This window comes from Aedes aegypti, unplaced genomic scaffold (genome assembly GCF_002204515.2).
Source record: "Aedes aegypti strain LVP_AGWG unplaced genomic scaffold, AaegL5.0 Primary Assembly AGWG_AaegL5_hic_scaff_233_PBJ_arrow, whole genome shotgun sequence".
Classification (NCBI taxonomy): Eukaryota; Metazoa; Arthropoda; class Insecta; order Diptera; family Culicidae; genus Aedes; species Aedes aegypti.
Window position 1 is genome coordinate 52887 of NW_018735861.1, and position 21200 is coordinate 74086.

General features: G+C 35.6%; 1 protein-coding gene across 1 annotated transcript in view; it reads left to right on the plus strand.

Annotated features, from left to right (window-relative positions):
* The window catches only part of LOC110681009 (roundabout homolog 1-like), a gene marked incomplete at both ends in the record, with an annotated part of 53336 nt that extends 41240 nt beyond the window's left edge, over positions 1-12096 (plus strand). Inside the window, one exon of the mRNA XM_021856774.1 lies at positions 11962-12096. Within this exon, the coding sequence (XP_021712466.1) occupies positions 11962-12096 (135 nt within the window). The remainder of the gene's footprint in view (positions 1-11961) is intronic.
* Between the last annotated feature and the right edge of the window lie 9104 nt (positions 12097-21200).

Consider the following 21200-nt stretch of genomic DNA (forward strand, 5'->3'; position numbering starts at 1 on the left):
CGTTGCTTTGTTATTCAATGCACGGAATACTCAAGTAGACTTGTTTGATGTTTGAGCGATGTTGTATTTAAAAAATATAAACACATCTTAATGAAGAAAGAGTACACACGGCACCGTAAAACGACAAAAAATTTACTTGTGATTTCATTCACGGTCGTTCTTCCTTGACCCAATCTCACCCACACTTTTAATGTTTTAGACACCGTATCGAAAAAAATAACATTTTTGTGGAAAAATCAAATAGGAACCGCAAAGTACGAGTGAAGTGTATTGATAATACTTTCAACCTTTTACTAATATAACAACAGAGGTTAAAGTACATGCGTGATACTTTGCACAGGAGAAATTTAATGTTACAAATTTTATCTAGTTTCAACATACAAGTTTATTAATATATTAAACAAAAACTACTATTTCCAAAAATGTATATTGTGATATATAATGTGCAATAATGTGTTCCCTAACTTATGAATTATTAATTTTAGTAAAATCAGCGTTTTTAGCTGAACCATCTCATAAATCATAATTTTCCATTTTGACCCAATCTCACCCCCTAGACTCATTGTCACCCCCATCGACGGTATATCGAAAATACCTGAAAAGCTATGACTTCGTGAAGCTATCTTGTTGGGAAAGAAAAACTAGCATTTTTTTTAGAATTTTACCATTTTGCCAAATTTGTTTTGGGGGCTTGGTATTATAATGGTTACCGCTTCAGCTTGGTAAGCAGAAGGCCTTGGGTTCAATCCCAGGCCTCGTTCGTAGGTAGACTAATTTTTAGATATGTCTCTTGGTTGTGCAACCTGTATCTATCGACATCTTTCACTCTTTCAGCTTACACTCTTTCCACGCTCATTCATATGGAGTTCAACAGCTATTGAAGGATATCCCATAACTACTTAGAGAACATTTCTGATATGAAAGCGTATCAGGTAATCTCTCTAAGGTTTAGGAACAACATTTATACCCAGGATATAGCATGAGTATGAAGTTGATTCAAATATTTTGATTGATCTTTGGTTATGCCTACAGAAAGAACGCCTATTAATCTTGTAGATCAGAAGGCCAATATTCAGATAAGCTTCTGAATAACCTTACACTTAGTTTGACTCAAATCTTGTGAGATCGTAAAATTCCAGCAGCTTGTTGATTAGAAGGTATGTATTCAAAGCAATTTTTTAACTGTTGTAAGCAATAGTTTACTCGAAACTTGTTAGATTTTGTGAGCATAAATCATATTTATTAAGCTTAGAGAGTTCGCTTGTTACGCCTGTTGATTCGAAGTCCTGTTCTCAATACAGTTCTTGGAACAAGTCACAGGACTTAAATATAAGTAAGACATATTTTATTACCGTTTTAAGTATGCTCCTTACTTGTTAATTTTCAAGAAATCACCGGTTATGATTGTAGACCTGAAGAACTTTACTCAAAGAAGTTCAAGGGTAACCTGGAAGCGTAGTCAGAACCACAACCTGATTTTAAGAGTGTATGATCATTGTGAACCCATCATGAAGCGTTTGTTTTTATCCGTGTCTGTTTTTAATTTTGCTGTTAGTGAATATGCTGTCAGCTATCGAGCTTTTTTGGATGCTGTCAGTTATTATGCTGACCGCTACTTTGTTTCTGTGTTACTGTGTTTCCTGCCCTCATCGCTCGCCCCCGCAGGAGCAAGCATCAAGGTCGAAGGATCAAACGCTACTGACACTCGCGGCACTTTTTCACTACTACGGGTCGAAGGATCAAACACTACTCACTCGTGAGAATTATTTGGCAACTTCTAAGAAACTCTGAATTCATTTTAAACCACTTCTTGTATTTCAAAACCACATAGAGAATCTGTGCATTTTTCTCGAATTTTGTTATAAACTCACGAAGAATCTTTAAGAACCCATGAGAACATCTAGAAACCGCTAGGATACTGTTTGAGATTCTTCTGTTAGTCCATTGTATTGGAGACAATTCCAGATTATCTTTGGGAAGCACCTGATAACCTTTTCGAAACCCTTTGGAAGATTTTAAAATCTTATTGAGACTGTTTTGAACCTATGAAAACCTTATTGTAAACGCCTTCAGAACCTTTTGTGTATTTTTTAACCTTTTAATACTTTTCGCAAACCCCTGGTTCATTTTGAGGAATATTTTAATCCCTTCGGGTACATAGAGTAATCGAATTCTGCTCGCCTTCGAATGGCCAGGTCTCCTAAGGGTATCCTCAGCTTGTAGGTTTATGCGTCTGTCTAACGGATAAGGAGTCATGTGTTCATATCTCATCTGATGAAGTTGATTTCATTTTGCAATTCCAAATTCGATTAATACCTATGACACAAGTATTGTGTTATAAGTACAAGGCACAGATCAAAGCATTAAGAACCTTAAGATCTCGATTTACGAACTAGTTCCCACTTTTTACTGATAGAAAGAGATGTGTAATGAAAGAGCATATCAGTAGCATTATGACTCTTACATACGACTCTTCAGTATAGGAGAGTAGGCCGTTTCATGATGGATTGACGTGATTGTAAACATGCTATTACGATAAAAAAATTACAAAAGAGTTGTTGACGTACGAGATGCAGAAAAATGATTTTTACAGTACGAGTCGTACGACCAGCCTCGCTGGATTTTGACAATGATGCAGTAAAAATCGAGTTCTGTAACGAGTTGGGTACAGTATTTGGGACGCATTGAACATTGTTATTTCTGAAAAATATTGTTATTGATCCAATACGCTATACAAAGCAGTTGCGTAGTTAAAAGGCGTTACGTGATTGTCATTACCCAACTATTATGACACTGCATAATTCATACCGCATACCTTTATAACCAGTATCGTGCATTATTCATGAATTTGTTAAACACCGTGCGACCCAATCAAACATTCCCCGAACAATTTTTAAATTCTATCCACAAGACAGCAGCGATGTAAATATTCATCACCAGTAGGAGAGATCCGGGCTCGCCGATTTGAATTCGTACACCTTGACGTTTGCTTTAAACAGCACCATTTACATTCATCGACGACAAATGTCCTTCCGTTTTGGCAGACTCCGGCCCACTTTTCTTTCTTGGATGGTTTACCGAATGGTAGCGGTGCTGAAAAGAGGAACGTGGTGGGCTTATTTTATCGTTATCGATTTGGAAGGATTTGCTATGCAAAAGAGTATCTTTTGTTATTTTCGAGTGTTATTTGCAACGTTCCTTTTCTGTTTGTTGCCTTTTGGCAAATATTCGCAACCTCTCGAGGGAGTATCCGCTGTTCAAGAACGGTATCGTACAAAAATGACGTAATGGTGAGGGGAAGTGGATCAACTCTAGAGGTACGTACAATAAGGATTAGAAGAGTTGGAACGGGGATCGAAAGAAGCCAATTTCAGTGTTACGTGTTATTTGTATACCAAGCCAACCCACCAAGTTCATGGCAAAACACAGTGCTCCCCAGACCGTTGTTATCAGAACAGAAAATGTCCATAAAATCGGAGCTCACACACAAGTCGTCTCATGAGCTTGAGCTGCATGTCTTGGTAGAATTTGGAATAAAACAAACGACGAACCGCTTTTACATGCCGTAGAAGTTTTTCTACGATCAACTCATTTTTCACAGGCTCAATCGCGATTAGACATTACGACATTTATATTATGAAAATCATAGGCCACAAAACTAGTGCTTCTAATGGCTACGCCTCAAAAAAAGGGCGTAACTTTAAATTTTGTTGATGTTATGATTCTTAACCCCGCCAAGAGGTTATAAACTACAAGACAATCCAACTATGATGGTTTATTTCTTCTGATAATCACGGTAAATGAAAAACTGTTCAAATATCTTTGATTTCTTTAAAGGCATTCAGCTCAGTCATAATCAACGACCGGTGAGCACATTTTCGGTTTTCCTGATAATAACAGTCTGGATAGCACCGTGAAAAAGGATTCAGATAACGCACTGGGATGGTATGAATATGGAAATATAACCTCTTGGCATCGGAATTGCAACACAGGTACGACGACGAAACTGTGTTAGTGGATGCGAAAGACAATACAAACGGTGTCATTCACTGGGATACTGAAGTTGGAGTACTTCGGAGTGGAAGTTGGAGTGTATAAATATTTGCTTTTGGCCGTCTAGGAAAGCGTGGGGTTCAAGAGTATCCATATTCCATACGGCACAATGCATAATTTAGGCAAGTAATGTATATGTACATCTTTAATAGAGTTTATGTTTATTGTACACTGCAAAATTTTGTTAGAGGATTTTTCTGAGTTAGACAGATTTTAAAACAACATTTTGCATATTATTTAACAAATAAGGTGGGGCAAAAGTTAGAGGGGGCAAGAATCTGTTTTTCAAATTCCTAGCTCCATTCAAAACTAATGATATCAATGTTATGTTGGTTCAAATACTATTTAAGTAAGAAAGATTTACTCCAAATATTACAGCAATCGGCTGAGATTTGGAAAACAATATGACTTTTTGCTGATTTTAGACGTGAAAATTGTAATTTTCACTTGAATTTTATTGCATGGATCAATATAAAAATAAAATCTAATTCGATTTTTTATGTAAGGCAGTTTCTAGACCTATAGTAAGAATGCTCTGAAGTGGATAAGTTGTTGTATGAGTGCGTGGAAACCATTTTCGGCCCACATCGTCAAAATTCAAATCAGCAAAATTTCGAGCCACATGTCAACTCACAGAAAAAAGCTTTAAATTGGTTGAAATCCACATGATATTTTTCTTTTTCTTCTTCTTCTTGGCATTAGCGTCTCCACTGGGTCAGTACCTGCTACTCAGTGTTGTGTTCTATCTGAGAGCACTTCCACAGTTATTAAACTGAGAGCTTTCTTTGCCATTTTCGCATTCGTATATCGTGTGGCAGATACGATGATGCTCTATGCCCAGGGAAGTCAAGAGAATTTCCATTACGAAAATATCCTGGACCGACTGGGAATTGAACCCAGACACCATCAACATGGCTTTGCTTTGTAGCCGTGGACTCTAACCACTCGGCTAAGGAAGGCCCCACATAATGTTTTTAAATTTAACGATTTTTTTCGGGTTGTGCAAAAAGAAGTCACTAATGTTCCATTTTTTACTAAGTTTTACAAAAAAACCTTGTTTGGTGTGGTACTAATTCATTTGTTTGTTAAATTGTTATAGTTTCTCTGGAAATAGTGATCATTCCACTAAGGTCGAACTTTTGCCCAACCTCGCTCTAATACGTGGAACTTTATTCTATCTAAACACACAATTGTTGACTAGAGGGATAACCATTCTTCCATCGTGACCTTATAAATATTTTCAGCGTATAATCGATATTTTTCACGCTAGCATCTATTTCACAGATGGCAAAGAATACATTATTGTAGACTATGTGAGCCAACTCAATTTGAACATATAAATAACTTTCTTAATTCTAGTGATGTATAAGAAAGCTCCATAAATCTCCTTTCAATTAGACATTGGGACAATTCAAATAACAAAAATGCATAAAAATTTCGTTCTAAGACTAGTTCTATTGCAACAGCCTATTATCAGCTTTAAAGTGAGGATTTAAAAAGGGCTCAACGGTGCTGACCAGCATAAATTTGAATGCATTCATATTTGTGATTAATACTTTATATCTTTTCCCCTCTTATTATATTTCCTTGGGATTATTCATATAGAAATATATTATGCCTAAATGACCTTAAAAGTTCATTCAGGATTTTGACATGAAGACGAACATTTCCTATAGCCTCGAATGGTTATCCCACGGATCGCAGATTCGGAATCAACTTCTGTTCTTCATTGATCAAGATGTTGTGCTATATACATCGTTTCTGCAAGCATATTCAAGATATTCTCCTGAAGAAATTCTCTTAATCAAATGGTCACTTACTGGTGATGCCCAATCGATTAAGTTTTCGTCTCATACGGCTGTTCGGTTCTCCAGATTTGTGCTCGCCTACCAACAAGCGTCCTCATACTAAAGTTTTCATAAATGTGAACTTGACCAGAGAAACCCGTTCAATTTTTCGAGAAGCCAAATCTCTCCGTGGGTCCCACGGGTATAAGTATGTGTGGTGCAATAACGGGAACAACTACTGCAAGAAAGATGACTCTGCGGATGTCTATATCATTGATTCTATTATAGAGCTCAAGAAATTGCGCTCATCTTTCATAGCTAAAACACATGTAAATGAAACTTTTACCAATACTAAAATCAACTTGTTGTATATGAACATAAACTCAATACGGAACAAACTAGCAGATTTATTGGTTTACATTTCTAATTTTGGCTCAATCGTTCATATAATATGCATAACTGAAATAAGACTGAACCCGGACGAAACTTACATCTGCAATATACCCAATCATGACGTAGTTTGCTGTCCAAGATCTAATAGATCTGGTGGAGGTACCTGTATGTTCATTCATCAGTCTATACAGTTCGATGTGACGAAAAATGATGAATTTTTGGATGGTAGCTGTATTGCGGTATCACTAAGGGAGCCTAAACTGAGCATTGAAGTTATATATCGGCCTCCACATGCTAGTTTAAACGACAGTATATACTACTTAGATTCTTTTCTGGAATCTGCAGGAAAGTTGGTATGCGTAGGTGACTTCAATATCAGCCTTCTTAGTACAAATTCTAGCAACTATGTATCGATGGTAGAGTCAAACGAGTTTTCGTTTTTAAACAAAATTGACCACAACATCGCAACGCATGGTAATGTGCCTACAGGAACAATAATAGATCATTCATTCACCAATTTATATTCGCAGAAGTTCTGTATGTGTATTGACAACATTAGCTTCACGGATCATAAAGCTCTCTTAATTAGTTTCGGCTCAAACAATCGTTTATCCAATAATGTAAAGATTACTATTATCAAGAAGTACAACTATGGAGACATTTCTCACGATCTAGCGCAATTTGTAGTATCTGCAGATAGTTTGGATAATTTAAACCAACTGATAGAAGATTGCATGTCAAAAAAATCATATGTAATCCATTCCCATAGAAAATATCGACCCGAAGCACCATGGATAGATGAAATAGTTTTAAGACAAATACGACACAGGGATCAATTATACCAAAGAATGGTTCAATGGCCACAAAACTCCACTATCCGTAATAACTTTAAAAAAACAGAAAAACTATGTGACTCGAATTATTAAGCATAGGCAGAAGCTTTACTATCAAAATCAAAAGCACTGAATCGTTGCAACATAAGAAAGTTGTGGAGCATTTTAAATGAAATTGTATTTCGTAAACCATCTAGTAATACAACTATCTCAAAGATACTCATAAACGATAGGATATTGACAGATAAATCAGAAATATGTGATGCGTTTAACTATTATTTCAAAAACATTCCTAATGAACTGTTTTCAAATTTGACCCAAACATTCAACAATACACCTCGAAATTTCACTTTAGATAGATCTATTCAAAATTCTATTGTAATGCTGCCCGCTTCGAATAATGAGATAAGTAATTGCATTCGTAACCTCAGTAATACAGTGCAGAAGGAGTGGATGGTATTCCATCAAAAATTTTAAAACAAAATGAGGAAATTATGGCTTTTTAATTAACCTGTTTAATAAACCAAGCCCTCGACGAAAGCGTTTTTCCGAATTGACTTAAATCAGCAAGAAAAGTACCAATATACAAAAGCGGAAATTATAGACCAATACCTATCCTGCCAACTTTGTCCAAACCGTTTGAAAAAATCATTCATCAAAGACTTTTTAATTTGTTTTGATCATCACAGCATAATCAGTGCACACCAATACGGATTTCGACCAAATTTAAATACTACTAGCGCCACTGTAAATTTAGTCAATGAAATTCAATTGAACCTAGACCAACGCAAATTATGCTCTGCAATATTTCTAGACGTGTCAAAAGCATTCGACTGTGTTCCTCACACTATATTATTACAAAAACTTCAAAACTATGGTATAAGAAATAAGGCTTTTGCGCTGCTTGAATCGTATTTAAAACTAGAGTCCAATGTATAAGAATAGGTTACAACACTAGTACATATTTAACTGTTGATTCTGGTGTACCACAGGGCTCGATATTAGGTCCACTGCTTTTCAATGTTTTTATTAATGACATTTTTGATTTGCCTTTGAGGGGAAAACTCCAACTCTATGCAGATGATGCTGCCTTAGTTTACAACTCAAGTAGTGTAGAATCCCTATACCAAGATATGCAGCATGACTTAAACTTAATATATCTCTGGTTTTTTCATAATGTATTGACGATTAATGCATCTAAAACGAAGTATATTGTATTTTCCAGTACTGACCGCTTAAACGTTTTACCTGACTTGTGGTTAGGTGAAGAGAAACTAGAAAGAGTTTTTTTTCTAACTTACTTAGGACTCATAATACAGCAAAATATGAAATGGAACTTACATATTAAACAGACTTATAAGATAATAAATTCTCGGTATACAGAGTAGTTATAATTTATCCATTAAAGAAAAAAAATATCTGTTTGACGCTCATGTCCACTCACAGATTTGTTACTTAAGTGTAAAATGGCAAAACGCACCCAATTACGTTATTAGTAAAATTTCAACAACATTAAACAAATTCATGAGAATTATCTTTTGGGAAGACTATTTAGACCTGAGTATTATAACTGCAGATCTATACAAAAACAACAAAATAATGAACTTTAATCATATTAAATATTTTGACTCGGTTTTGTTTGTGTGTAAAGCTAAAAATAATATTAAACATAGTTTAGATTTTCAATCTTTGAGTGAGCTACACCGATTCAATACTAGAAACATGAACAATATAAGAATGATAACACCAAGGACTAACTATATCAGATACGGTTGCATTTACCCGGCTATATCGAACTTCAATGATTCACCTCTGAATTTGAAAAACATTCCTTCCTCCATTTATTCATTCAAAAAAGCACTGAAGATGCACATACAAAACATTGTTTAAAACTTATATTTTATTAGAAATACTTAGAATACTCTCACTAGCACGAAATACTCTACAGTCCTTAGACTGTCTGAGGCCTACCATAACTTTATACGTTAGTCGTTAGGGGAAGAAAACAAGATTATCGAAACATTGTAAATTACTATTGTGAAAAAAATAGCTTATTAATAGCTAATTTTACTATTATAGCTTAATGTGGACCTTGATGCATCAGGTCATTATACTACTCCATATGATAGCTAGCAACTAAAAACAAGTCAAGTTATTATAGCTTAGTTTGGTATGTGGTTGTTATAGACTTGCTCTTCAATCAATATATCGATTGTACCCCGTTTGGCATAAAGTCGTTTGGCATAAGGTCGTTTGGCATAAAGCCGTTTGGCATAAAGTCGTTTGGCATAATGGTCGTTTGGCATAATGGCCGTTTGGCATAATGATTGACTTGAAATAAATATCGGCATTTTTTAAGTTTTTACCGAGATCAACACCACCGAGCCCACAGCAAAAAAAATTGGTAGGTTCTGAACAAGTGTGGTGTTTGTTCAGAGATTATCCGAGCTAAGAATTTCAAAAATTGTTGTGACATCATAGAGCATTACTAAATAAAACTCGTGACGGGTCTCTACATCTCAGAACATAGAGTACCCTTGAGCTTGTTGCGATACACATATTTGAAAACAGTAAATTAGCAAGGAAAGTTCGCAGTTGTTCATCAAGGGAACGCTCATAGAATATTTCGCTGCATATCAAGCTCTGTCCAAGTTTGGACGTAATACTCGCTGAAAATTACTTGATAAAAGAATGATTTTTTTTTGCAAAATATCAAAAGCTCTAATGCGACTAAATGTAAAAATAGCCTTTGTACGAGTGCAGATTATTTTTCGTTTAAAATGTTTCAGACTCTAACGCAAAAAAAAAAAAATCTTTTCACAGCACAGCTCAAATGAACAACACATCTTTAAAAGAAAATATTTGTGGCAAAACTTTTCAATGATTAAATATAAATTCTAATTTTGGAAGTGTACATCAAAAACACCGTCTATTATCGAGAAAGGGGAAAATTTGTGATTGAAATAATATATTTTTCAGCATATCTCGTAAGGAGATCACGCGTTTGCCCCAAAAAAAGTATATATTGAATATTGGCAGATTCTGAAATAATTATAATTCTAACAACACATCTGGCAAGAATTGATAATAAAAATGGTTCACAATTAGCTTTACTAAATAATAAAATTTATAACAGTATAAACATAGAGAACAGCCCATTTTTAAAAGAAGGCAAAATTTATAATTAAACCAATACAAGAATTGACGCCAAAAATTATTGCGGCAATGACTGGTTCCTCCGAAAAGTGGTGACGAGAAAGAACGATAAACAGTCAAACGAAGGAAGTATTCTGTCATTCTCGGCTATACGCATGTTGGCAAAAATGCTGAAGACGGTAAAACTCGAAAGAACCGCCAATTAAATAAAGAAGGGTGCAAATTAGATGGTCAGTTCGTTCACCCCCCTGAAATGTATATAGTTACGACAATTATGGGTGCTAAACATTTTCCGGGGGAGTGGGCTAGTCGAGGAAACGGGAAATGGCATTCGGGGAAACGACATTCGGGGAAAAGTAGCACAACCCATCAAAGTAACTGCAGTAATCGATTTCTCTTTTCGTTAAAAATTTGAGCAGATCAATGTTATCGATTGCCGCCCTTTTGTCAGTTGTATACAAAAATACTTAAAAAATATAGCTCCAAAGAACAGCGTATGCATAAAAGAAGGAGAAATTTATTGAAATTTAAAATCAACAGTTTTCATGCCTATAATAATGGTTACATCATATTTAGGAAAAAAATAGAACAATTAATAGAAGGGTAAATTTGTGCTAAATACATAAAAATCTTCAATGCAAAAATTTGTTCCAATAGCGAAACTCAAAAGAAGAATTAATATATGAAAGAAGGATAATTTCTGGATAAATAATAACATACTATTGGCAATATCTTTCCTAATATGCTTAAATTTATTCAAGAGCGAATGAATGTTGAATAGAGTGCCATTTTGTATTAATTGATTGCAAAACAAGTCTTTTGTCATCAGAAAGATTCAATAGAAACGTAAAACGAAAATTGAGAAATTCTTGGTTTCATACTAATTATGCCAAACGATTATTATGCCAAACGACCATTATGCCAAACAACCATTATGCCAAACGACTTTATGCCAAACGACTTTATGCCAAATGACCTACTACCAATATATCAATGGAAAGAACTGGATTACAGACGTTGGACGCCACCTTAGAATGACTTTCACTTCCCACCGCGTTATATTAATTGTTCCCTTATCAAATGAATCTTTATCCGGTACGAAGTACATCTGATAATCGAGAAAATTCGGTTGGATTTTAGAGGGAAGTATGTGTGCATATGGACGGATTGCTGTCCAGTCAATAAATGCATGTCAGTCCCATGTTTGTTGGAGTTTACATGGGGCAATTATACGTTTATGAACCATGTAAGTCGCAATGTTCTTTTGCTCTACATCTATCAGACCTTGTACAACACAAAGCGATCTCCTGGTACAAAATTATGCAATTGAAACATATTTTGCAGACCAAACTTTAATATGTATTTACTAACCTCCATAAAATATTTTCATTGCAATGTTCCTTTCTTTTCGTTTCTTCTCCCACATTGTGCTTGACGATCATCTACGGATTCACCAAACGATACACAATCCACTTGCGAATTCACCCGAATGGAATTATCAAAAACGAAAACAAATATTACCACCGAACGAACCTTCATGGGAAAATAACAATCCTCTCGAAACAAAAAAAATACCCCCGAAAAACCACATTCCGAATACCACGCCGCAACGTCGGGCTCATAACTGCTTCTGTGATCCTACCCGTAACACATGGCACAAAACAAAAAAATAACTACAAACCTCACGCGAAATGGCCCACTTCGGGATCGCTTTCATCACAATGCAAACACCACAACAGTTCCGGGGGCTTACGTTCGGCTACCAGAAAACCAACGGCACCAGCGTTCTGCAGTCGTGTCTGGAATATGCGATGAACCACTACGCCGGATTCTTGCCGGGAGAGGGCGGGGTGCTGCTGGAACTGCTGCAAGAGGTAAGTGAGCTTTTTCGTGCGAGTGTGGGTATGAGTGCTAGAATATTGTGTGACTATGGTGCACTATGGGGCACTTTGGTTGGCCAAACCTGGAGAAGTGTCAAAGATGTCAAAATAATATGGTTGAATAGACTGACGACTGTTTATATAGATCTCTTTATTTCCTTCATTAGTATCATTTAAAAGTTTTAAAACATTTCATTTATTAATTTCAAAATGTTCAGTATTTAATAGCCCTATCATCTTCTGAATCTATGTGTAAATTTGAACTATAACCCAAAGTTTCGAACATTTCCGTGCCCTGGAACTATTTTTAAAACGCACTAGAAATTAGTACGGCTAACACAATTAAATCACCCATCGGAAAATTTTACTTCAAGGCGAGCTGTCGTTGCACAATTTGAAATGTCATTGAGTCTACGAATTGAAATCTTCTTTAACAATTATGATATCAAACTCCGGATATTGAAGGGCAATAAAATTGTGATACACTTAGAAAATGTACTCTTTTGTTAATTATTTATTACTATACAACCCAAATTGATAAAACTTAATTAAGCTATTATTACCATTTTGTTCAAAACTTATCACATTTCATTTACCATAGCAGTTCAGAATTTTTACAGGTGAATTTAATTCACCTGCTTATAAGAGAAAAAAAATGCTTCCAATTAATTTATTCTTACCTAACCTGTAACTATTTTTTACAAAAATATATAAATAATTGTATTCAAAATTTCTTCCAATATATAAAGATAAAAATTATCTACAAAACTTGTAAATTATCTAGATTAAAATCACATCCCCAAAGCGCGAGATGTTTTGGACCCTCAAAGAAGGTCTCTATCCCATAGTGCGCTGCTGCTCAAATGTGGCACAGAAATCGGATAAAGGCACCCTTCGCCTTTCCTTCCGTATCCGGTTTCGAGTGGGATAAGAGCGGAAGAGTGGGCCCAGGGATTATCTCTGCCACTGTTGGTATTTGTTTATGTAACTAGAGGAGCAGTGTTAATCTAATGAGACTGTCAGTTCATAGGTACTGTGTAGTCGAATCGAAGTTCGTGCTTTCCGACTGAATTGCGTAGAAATGCGTAAACAGAAGCTTGTTTGCAATTCAAAACAAACTTCTGCTGGTTAAATAAAGCAATTTGAGATATTTGCGATAAATATTAGGATAGATTATGGGCGATGATCACCTTCAATGTGATAAGTTAATTTAGTTGCCATTTGTCATCGACACATGTGGTATTCAGATGATTTTAAGTGACATATTACATTTTACGCATTTTATGATTCGTAAGTGACAGTCAGTCATCACAGTTACAGTCACCGTTGTGTAGTTTAAAAATACATACGGATTGCAAATATTCCAGATTTCACAGGGCATACAGTATCTTCGTAGGGACCAAGCTAAGGGATGTGGGTTCGAATCCCTTCGGTCGTGGAACTTTTCGTAGAAGAAATTTTCTCGACTTTCCAGAGCATAAAGTATCTTCGTACCTGCCATACGATATGCACAGGCATAAATGGTTAATCGACAGAGAGAACTCTCAGTTGAAAACTGTGGAAGTGCTACTGGAAGAACACTAAGCTGAGAAGCAGACTTCATCACAGTTAAGCCAGCAAGAAGAAAAACAGTATTTTTGTGCTTGCCACACTACAAACACATAAAACAAAAGATTTTGATTTTGATTTTTGTATAAGTGCTCATAAGAGAGCTAGATAAGCTGAGAATCACTTGCTACTGCGTTGATTTTTTAATCTTTACACAATTAATACTATACACAGTAATGGTTGATTGGAAAGATAAGGACTATTTTTCTGTGTTTGTTGAAACTACACCTATTATGGCTTTTGATCCTTATAGGAAACAAAGTAGGCTTATTTTATGTCAACCGTATTCATTTCGGTTTTAACTAATTTGTGGAGTATTGGACAGGTGCCGCTGAAGAGACCTATACACACGAAGAACATGTATTTAAAATTATTGTTAACTACATTTTTACTTTAAGTTGCAACATTTTCAAAAACAAATATGTACATAGTTTATTTTCTCAGAATTGAATCGACCAAAACTTTAAATCAATGCATCTTATATTTCTTCGAAAGCACTTGCAAAAAAATGTAAAAATCGGAAAACTATTTATTATTACCAAAAAAGTCATTCAAGTTATCATACAAAGGTATGATGACACTAGTACTTACTTAAAACACAAATTATTTATGCCTTATTATTCACGTTTTGATAAGTTAAGTCGGAAATTGGCAGAAATATTTAGAAAAAATAAATTGCACGGTACATACATCATACTTAGGGGATTTATCAATATTAAATAGTTTATAGCATTTTTGTGCCAAATTTCGCAAAAACAAAAGTTTATGGTTTAAATGATGCATTTATTTAAATGTTTGGTCTATCCGATGCAAAGAAAATAAGCGATGTTTTTTCAGTGTTATTTTCGAAAAACGCTTTAGAGAGTTACAATTAAACGCCAGAAAGATTCGCGAATCAGGCGAAGCTGACAAAATGTACACAATTTAAGAAAATATAGCGTTGAAATTGTAGCTCGATTATCTATTTACTGCACTTGAACTTATTCCCTATCGTTAATTTAACTATTCAAAAAACGCAAATTTGTAGAAGACGAAACTTCACCTCATGCCAAACCACACACTTTATTGATTACGCCTGTGTTTTTGTTTATCAAAGTGATGAGCGCATCTGAAATCGAAATCAAAACACGGCGAGAGTAAACGGCGACACTGCAAACAAACATGGCGGGCTTAATTGAAACCAGAATGTAAACACGGCGCAAAAGTAATAGGCGATACTGAAAATAATATCGATTACAGGCTCATAACATTGGGCGATACTGGCATCCTTGAGTGCGTTTAAGGCGAAACCTTATAATATTTTTTTAGTACGAAATAGCTAGGGAAATTGTAGGAGATGTGTTTGGTATTTATGAGGATTTTAAAACTAGGTTTATGAAATGTGTATTAAAGTGGAAAGGTTAAAGTTTTAGTATATTTCTCCAATTGGGATTAAAAATAATACATGAGAATTTGGTTATTTTCTCATTGTTATTAATTTGTCAGATAGGCCCTTATCGCGAATCCCTCTCGAACGAGTTGACTCAGAGATATGCTGCCTATATTAGCATAATACATTAGCATAATACATAATACATCTATACATGGGATAGTTATGCGAATATGGTCAGTATGGACAAAATACTTTAGCATGTTTCAGGGTGTGATTTCAAAATTTTGCACGCTAATATAAATGTCATGTACAAAACTAATGTTTTATTAGGGCGATATTCAAAACTGAAAAGGCAATAGATGGCTCTTTTTCAGTGGTAGTAAATACGAAATCCTGCAGAAAGAAAGCACCACGGAAGATGAACTAAACACAAAAAGTTATGTATTCACTTTACACTTGATTTCTAACCACTAGTTTTTGATCCAGTTTCCTAATTGCAAGCAATTTACGTTTTTCATTATTTTACATACGTTTTGACAGTTTGCCGACTACCATTCTTCCATGCGCTTGTGTTGAAAGTTTGAGAAATTTGAGAATCCAGCATAGCGCGATCAGTGGGAGGAATACAAACAAAAGTGTCGTCGCTCGGCGTCCAGTGAAAGAAACAGGATGTTCGAAAGGTTGTTGCCTGTACTTTTTGCCGTCGTTAGCGTTTAAGAACGAAATAAACAGTCGTTACCCTATTCGATTAACAAACGTCAAATAACGTCAAATTGGATTAACAAACGTCAAATTTTACGCCAAAATAGTGATAATTAAGATCCCCAATTGTTTCAGATTTAGCAAATTTGGAACATTCGCGTCCTTGAAAAACGAAAAATCCAAGTCTATTTGTAGACGATGCGTTTGAATTGCGCGCATATTATCAGCTCGTAACCGCCGCCACTGGATGTGAATTTAAATGACTGCCGCACAATTTTACCGCTAAAATAACGGCTATATCATATTTAAAATTTTATGAAAAATGGGTTCAAATTCGAACCTTGACACTTTTGATCATGTTCGACGTTCACTGAGTCGACTGAGTCGAAGTTTTACTTTTTAACACCGCGAGGATATTCATGATATTTCAGAAGGAACACGATAAACGAAATACATCCAAAACTTGAGTTTTAGCCAAGAGGTGTTACTGAAACCAACGCAAAATATTTAAAAACTGTGTAAACATGTATTTCTTGTCTAGGCTAAAGCCTTTGGTACTGAAATTTGGACAGGAATTTGGGAGCATGTTGTCAAAAGATTTTATTAAAATATAAATATTTTGCACGGTTTACTTAACATTGCTCTACAGTTGAAAAAAAAATCGGAAGAGATTAATTGCTGTTTTACCGCATTAAAAAAAAACTTAAAAGAATCATAACAAATTTCAAGTTGCCAAGCCATTTTCCCCTAACCATAAATCGCCCCTAATTTGCCTTTATAGACTGTCAACATATTTACAGTTGATTTTGCCGAATTCAAATTCCAACAGCAAAGCCTTATTTTTTATTACAAATTTAACCCTTTCTCGATCCAAACTTTTCTCCGTTTTCGCGTCTCTTGATGATCAGTTTCGAGCAATTAAGCTGTTTATCTCGCATCTCTAGAGTGTTTTCTAACTCAGCTTCCCTGTACGCGTTAAACGAAGATGCAAGTGATTTGAGCCTGCTCATTTAAAAATGGAGGATCAATTGGTCGGTGTTCAGACAGACCGAACTAGAGGGTATTTTGGCGATCTAAACATACGCTAACAACTTTATCAATTCTGAATTTTCTGATACTATTTTGATACAGATGCATTATCAAATAGATAAGTTTCATTATAACAGCAAGCAATGCATATATTTTGATTTTTCGAATGCCTGGTATACGTTTTCCTGAAACCATTTAAAATCACTTAGTCCAGTCTGTCTAAACACCCGATCAATTTGCGAGCTTATTTCATACTTTTTTTCTTATGTGTAAATTATGTATGACAACACATACTTTAATCGTTTCTAAATGTTAGGAATTCAATAAATTATGAATATCGACTTTAGGTTTTATTCATGAATAGGGCGATATTCAAAACTAAAAAGGTAATAGATTTCACTTTTTTATTGGTAGTAAGAACGACAGCAAAGCAAGCAACGGAAGATGAACTAGACACAAAAGGTTATATACTCGCATTACGCATGATTTCTTCTCACTAATTTTTCGATCCAGTTTCCTAATTGCAAGTAATTAACATTTTTAGTTTATTCAGAACTTTGAGAACCGAGCAAAGCGCGATCAGTTATCGAAATACAAACATCAGTATCGACGCTCGGCGGCCAGTGAGAGAAACTGAATGTTCGAAAGGTTGTCGTATGCAAGGGTGGAGGGCGGCTGTCAAATGGGAGTAAAATTGAAAAGCCGCCAACCTAAGTCCAGAACCAGCTTAAAGGCTTAACGCGGAAAAGTAAAAAATATTATTCGCAAAATTACAGGTAATTAATGCGCTTGAAGGATATTGTTTGCAAGCAGTTATTTGCTACGTGCTACTGCAGTGCGCTGTTGGCAATGTAATCAACAAATTCGGCCTAATTCCCAAAACAAATGTTTTCTTTAAAATTGATTACGCCTTCACCATTGTTTGGTCGGAGTTTTGTATGGTTGTTTACTTTTTAGAACCAGCGACACGTAGGGGTAGCAGTAAAGAGCCGCCAGTTCCACCCTTGGTCGTATGTACTTTTTAACGCTAGCGCCAACTGTTATTTAAGAACGATGTAAACAGTCGTTATGCTATGAACTAATCTACGATGACGTCACGCTGCAACTTCCAGCGGGAAGAAAAACCTTTACTGCGGGCTATGTTTACAGAAAATGAACGTTTTCGCAGCACATTCATCCACTTCGTGTTCATTCGGTGAACATTCCTTCACTGGATGTTGGTCCGGATGTCATTTTATGTAAACACGGCCCGCATTTAGAGCGGAAAAGAAAAAGAAAATCGACAATAAAAGAAGACCGTGGATAAGTCCATTGCAAAAATCATAACGAAGGGCGCGTCGACAAACTTCGATCTGCAATGGATATCTTTTAGATGAGAGTTTAACCAACGTGTCACCTACACTATGGGCCTCTGCACTGTTTTGATTTTGCATGGGATTTTGACGTTTACTGGCCTTGTTGTTTACTAATTTCATGAAAGAGCGAAAGAGAGCGAGTGATTTTTGTGCAGAGCCCCATTCTTCGTAAGTTAGCACAGCATACAAAATTAAAAAGGCAGGCTATTTACTAGTGTAAATAATCAATTTGGTTGTAAACATGTGACGTTGATAGGAATATCGTACCATATACCATCCGTGAGTAGAAGCATTAACCTAAGAATGCTAATGTCGCTGCTTTTCGTGTTACCAACATCTAGTTTGCTACGATGTGACAGCGTGAGTACCGGGCCTCAAAGTGTCAAAGGCCACAACAAATCATCCTCTATTGCGTGGGATTGATCAATTAATGAAAAATAACATTAAAGGTAATAATTAGTTAAATCAGTTTTGTGACAAAAGCGCTACTAGCGTTCTACCACTAATATTTTCTATTCATCCGTGCCACTAGATCAAGTAGCTGCCAGTTTTCGGAATAGGTAGTAGGTGATCTATATTGTGCACCGTGGGCAAGTTTGAAATAATAAAATTTGTGAGTATTGATTGTTTAACGAGAAACTTGCGACGACCGACGCGCCCCATTATTCATATAATGGTTGGTGTTAGAACTAAGTTGGAGGTGATGATTTCGTATTTTGGAAGAAAACATCACCTCCAAACACTAGCGATTTTGCGGTGGGATTTTGACGTTTGATCACGAATAGCTTGAACTCAAAAGATACAGATTTGTTGCAAAAGCCATGATTCAAGTGTGTGCTAGAATAAGGGCGTAAGCCGCATGATCGATTGCCCTTCATCGATCCTCTCTTTAGTGAATAAAGGTGACAAGATGCAGGTTTATTGAAAGTTGTTCACTCCAGGAAGGAAGATTGCATCGCTGCCTTGCGTCCTGAAGTGAAAAATGCAAACAAACCCACCTCTTGTCACCTATATTCACAGAAGAGAGGATCGATGAAGAGAAATCGATCATGCGACTTACGCCCTTATTCTAGAACACGCTTGAATTTGGGTTTGTTGTCGATCACTGTCGTGAAATTGATCGTCCCTTAATGCGCCTAGTGCAAACATGAAAAAAAAAAATCTCTCTATTATTCCGTTTATCTCACTAACTTCTTCATACGGTCAGGAGCGAGGTTGGCGCTTCTGCAACTGAGCAGATCATTTCAATTTCCGATGCGTACTTCCAATGTTATGGATTTTACTTATGGTTTAAAATCCACAACATTGGTCGAGTATCACGCGATGGAAATATCGGCATCAGGATCAGGGTTGCCACATTTAAATCTGTATTTCATCATTGTATAGGCCTATTCACATGACGTTTCAAATCAGCTGATCGGGAAGCTCTTTGACAGTCCTTCTATGGCGATGACAGTCCCGTGTTAGCACCTGTTCTCCACCGATGTAAATAAATGCATGGATGGACCTGTCATATGAAAAGGCCTATTATCTGTATTTTGTATCCTAGGGCAAAATATCTGTTTTCTAAATCTGTATCACTAAAACTTAGGATAGTCATGAAAATTACGCAAGCAATTCAGGGAAATACCAGTCCTTTGCAACTAAAATGCTGAATTGTCACATCTCAGCTTAAATTTTAAGGTTTTCAAAAGTATGTTTTTAAATTTTTGCTCAAAAATCTGTATAAAACTGTATAATTTTGGTCGAATTCTGTATACAGAATTTGTACATCTGTATTGTTCCCAAAAAACCTGTTATCTGTATATACAGATTCTTGGTCACAAAATATTCGAAAAATATGTAAAATACAGGTAAATCTGTATATATGGCAACCCTGATCAGGGTGAGTGCCGAAGGTAACCGATCACAATACCGAATGATTGTCTACATTCTGATTGCGCCCGATTCGCAATCGGTTTCGACTGCTGATGAGTGTTCACTGATAGACAATACACACCAGTGAATGATTCAGTGAGTGAGAATGTGCTCATTCGGCTCAACGCATTCGATGACTGAATGCCGAACGCTTTGTTTGTGTCTTGCGGATACAAGAAGATCGTGGTTGGCCCGATTTTCGCCTTCTCGAATTCGGTTACGAATCTTGAGGATAGCGCTCATCACAGTACAGTTCGACTGTCACTTACCATTCGGAGACAGCAAATATGTTGTTATTTTTTATCAGCACGTTTGGGTGAGTGAGTTAACTTTCCTATACTTGGCCTAGGATACGACTGTTACCCTAGCTCTGTTGAACTCTGTAAGGAAGTGATTTTGGGTTTTGTACCAATTAATTATTTTCACAATGTAAGCTTCGTCTGTGAAATGAAAATGCTCTCTCAGTCTTCTATAGTTCAAAATACGTCGAAAATAGTAAAATTTTGAAGCACTGTTTTTAGTATCGTAATACGGGGTAACTTTGATAGATTTTTATAGAAAAATCTGAATATATCTGCATTCAATTCAAAAGTTTTTTATTTGATATGTTTAATTAAGTACTGGTATCTCAGATATTGATTTCAGTTGAAAAATTTCATAACGATTCAAATTAAATGGAACGATAATTTTTTAAATAATTGAAAGTCGATTTTTGGTTTTGGGGTAACTTTGATAACACAGCACAACAAAAATGACGTTTTTGCGTATCTCAAGGATCAAATTATGCGTCTCTAGTAGATTTGGGGTTGCTGAATCTGATGCCGTTCTCAGAAATTTCCCAGCACGTCACAATTTTTATCTACAGGTCGCAAAGTTGTATAAAACATTGGTTTTATTGATGTTTACAATGAAAATTGAAACATATTTTATTATTTGTTTGTGATCTTATCCACCAAACATGCAAAAGAGAACATAAACTATTATTTTAGATATATTTTGGTTGAAATTGTACGATTAAATTCAGATTAAACCGATTTTTTTAACATGCTTGCAGTCTCCATTTAAAATTCTTCGTTTCTTTTATATGAAGAAATACAAAAGTTTTCTAACCATCA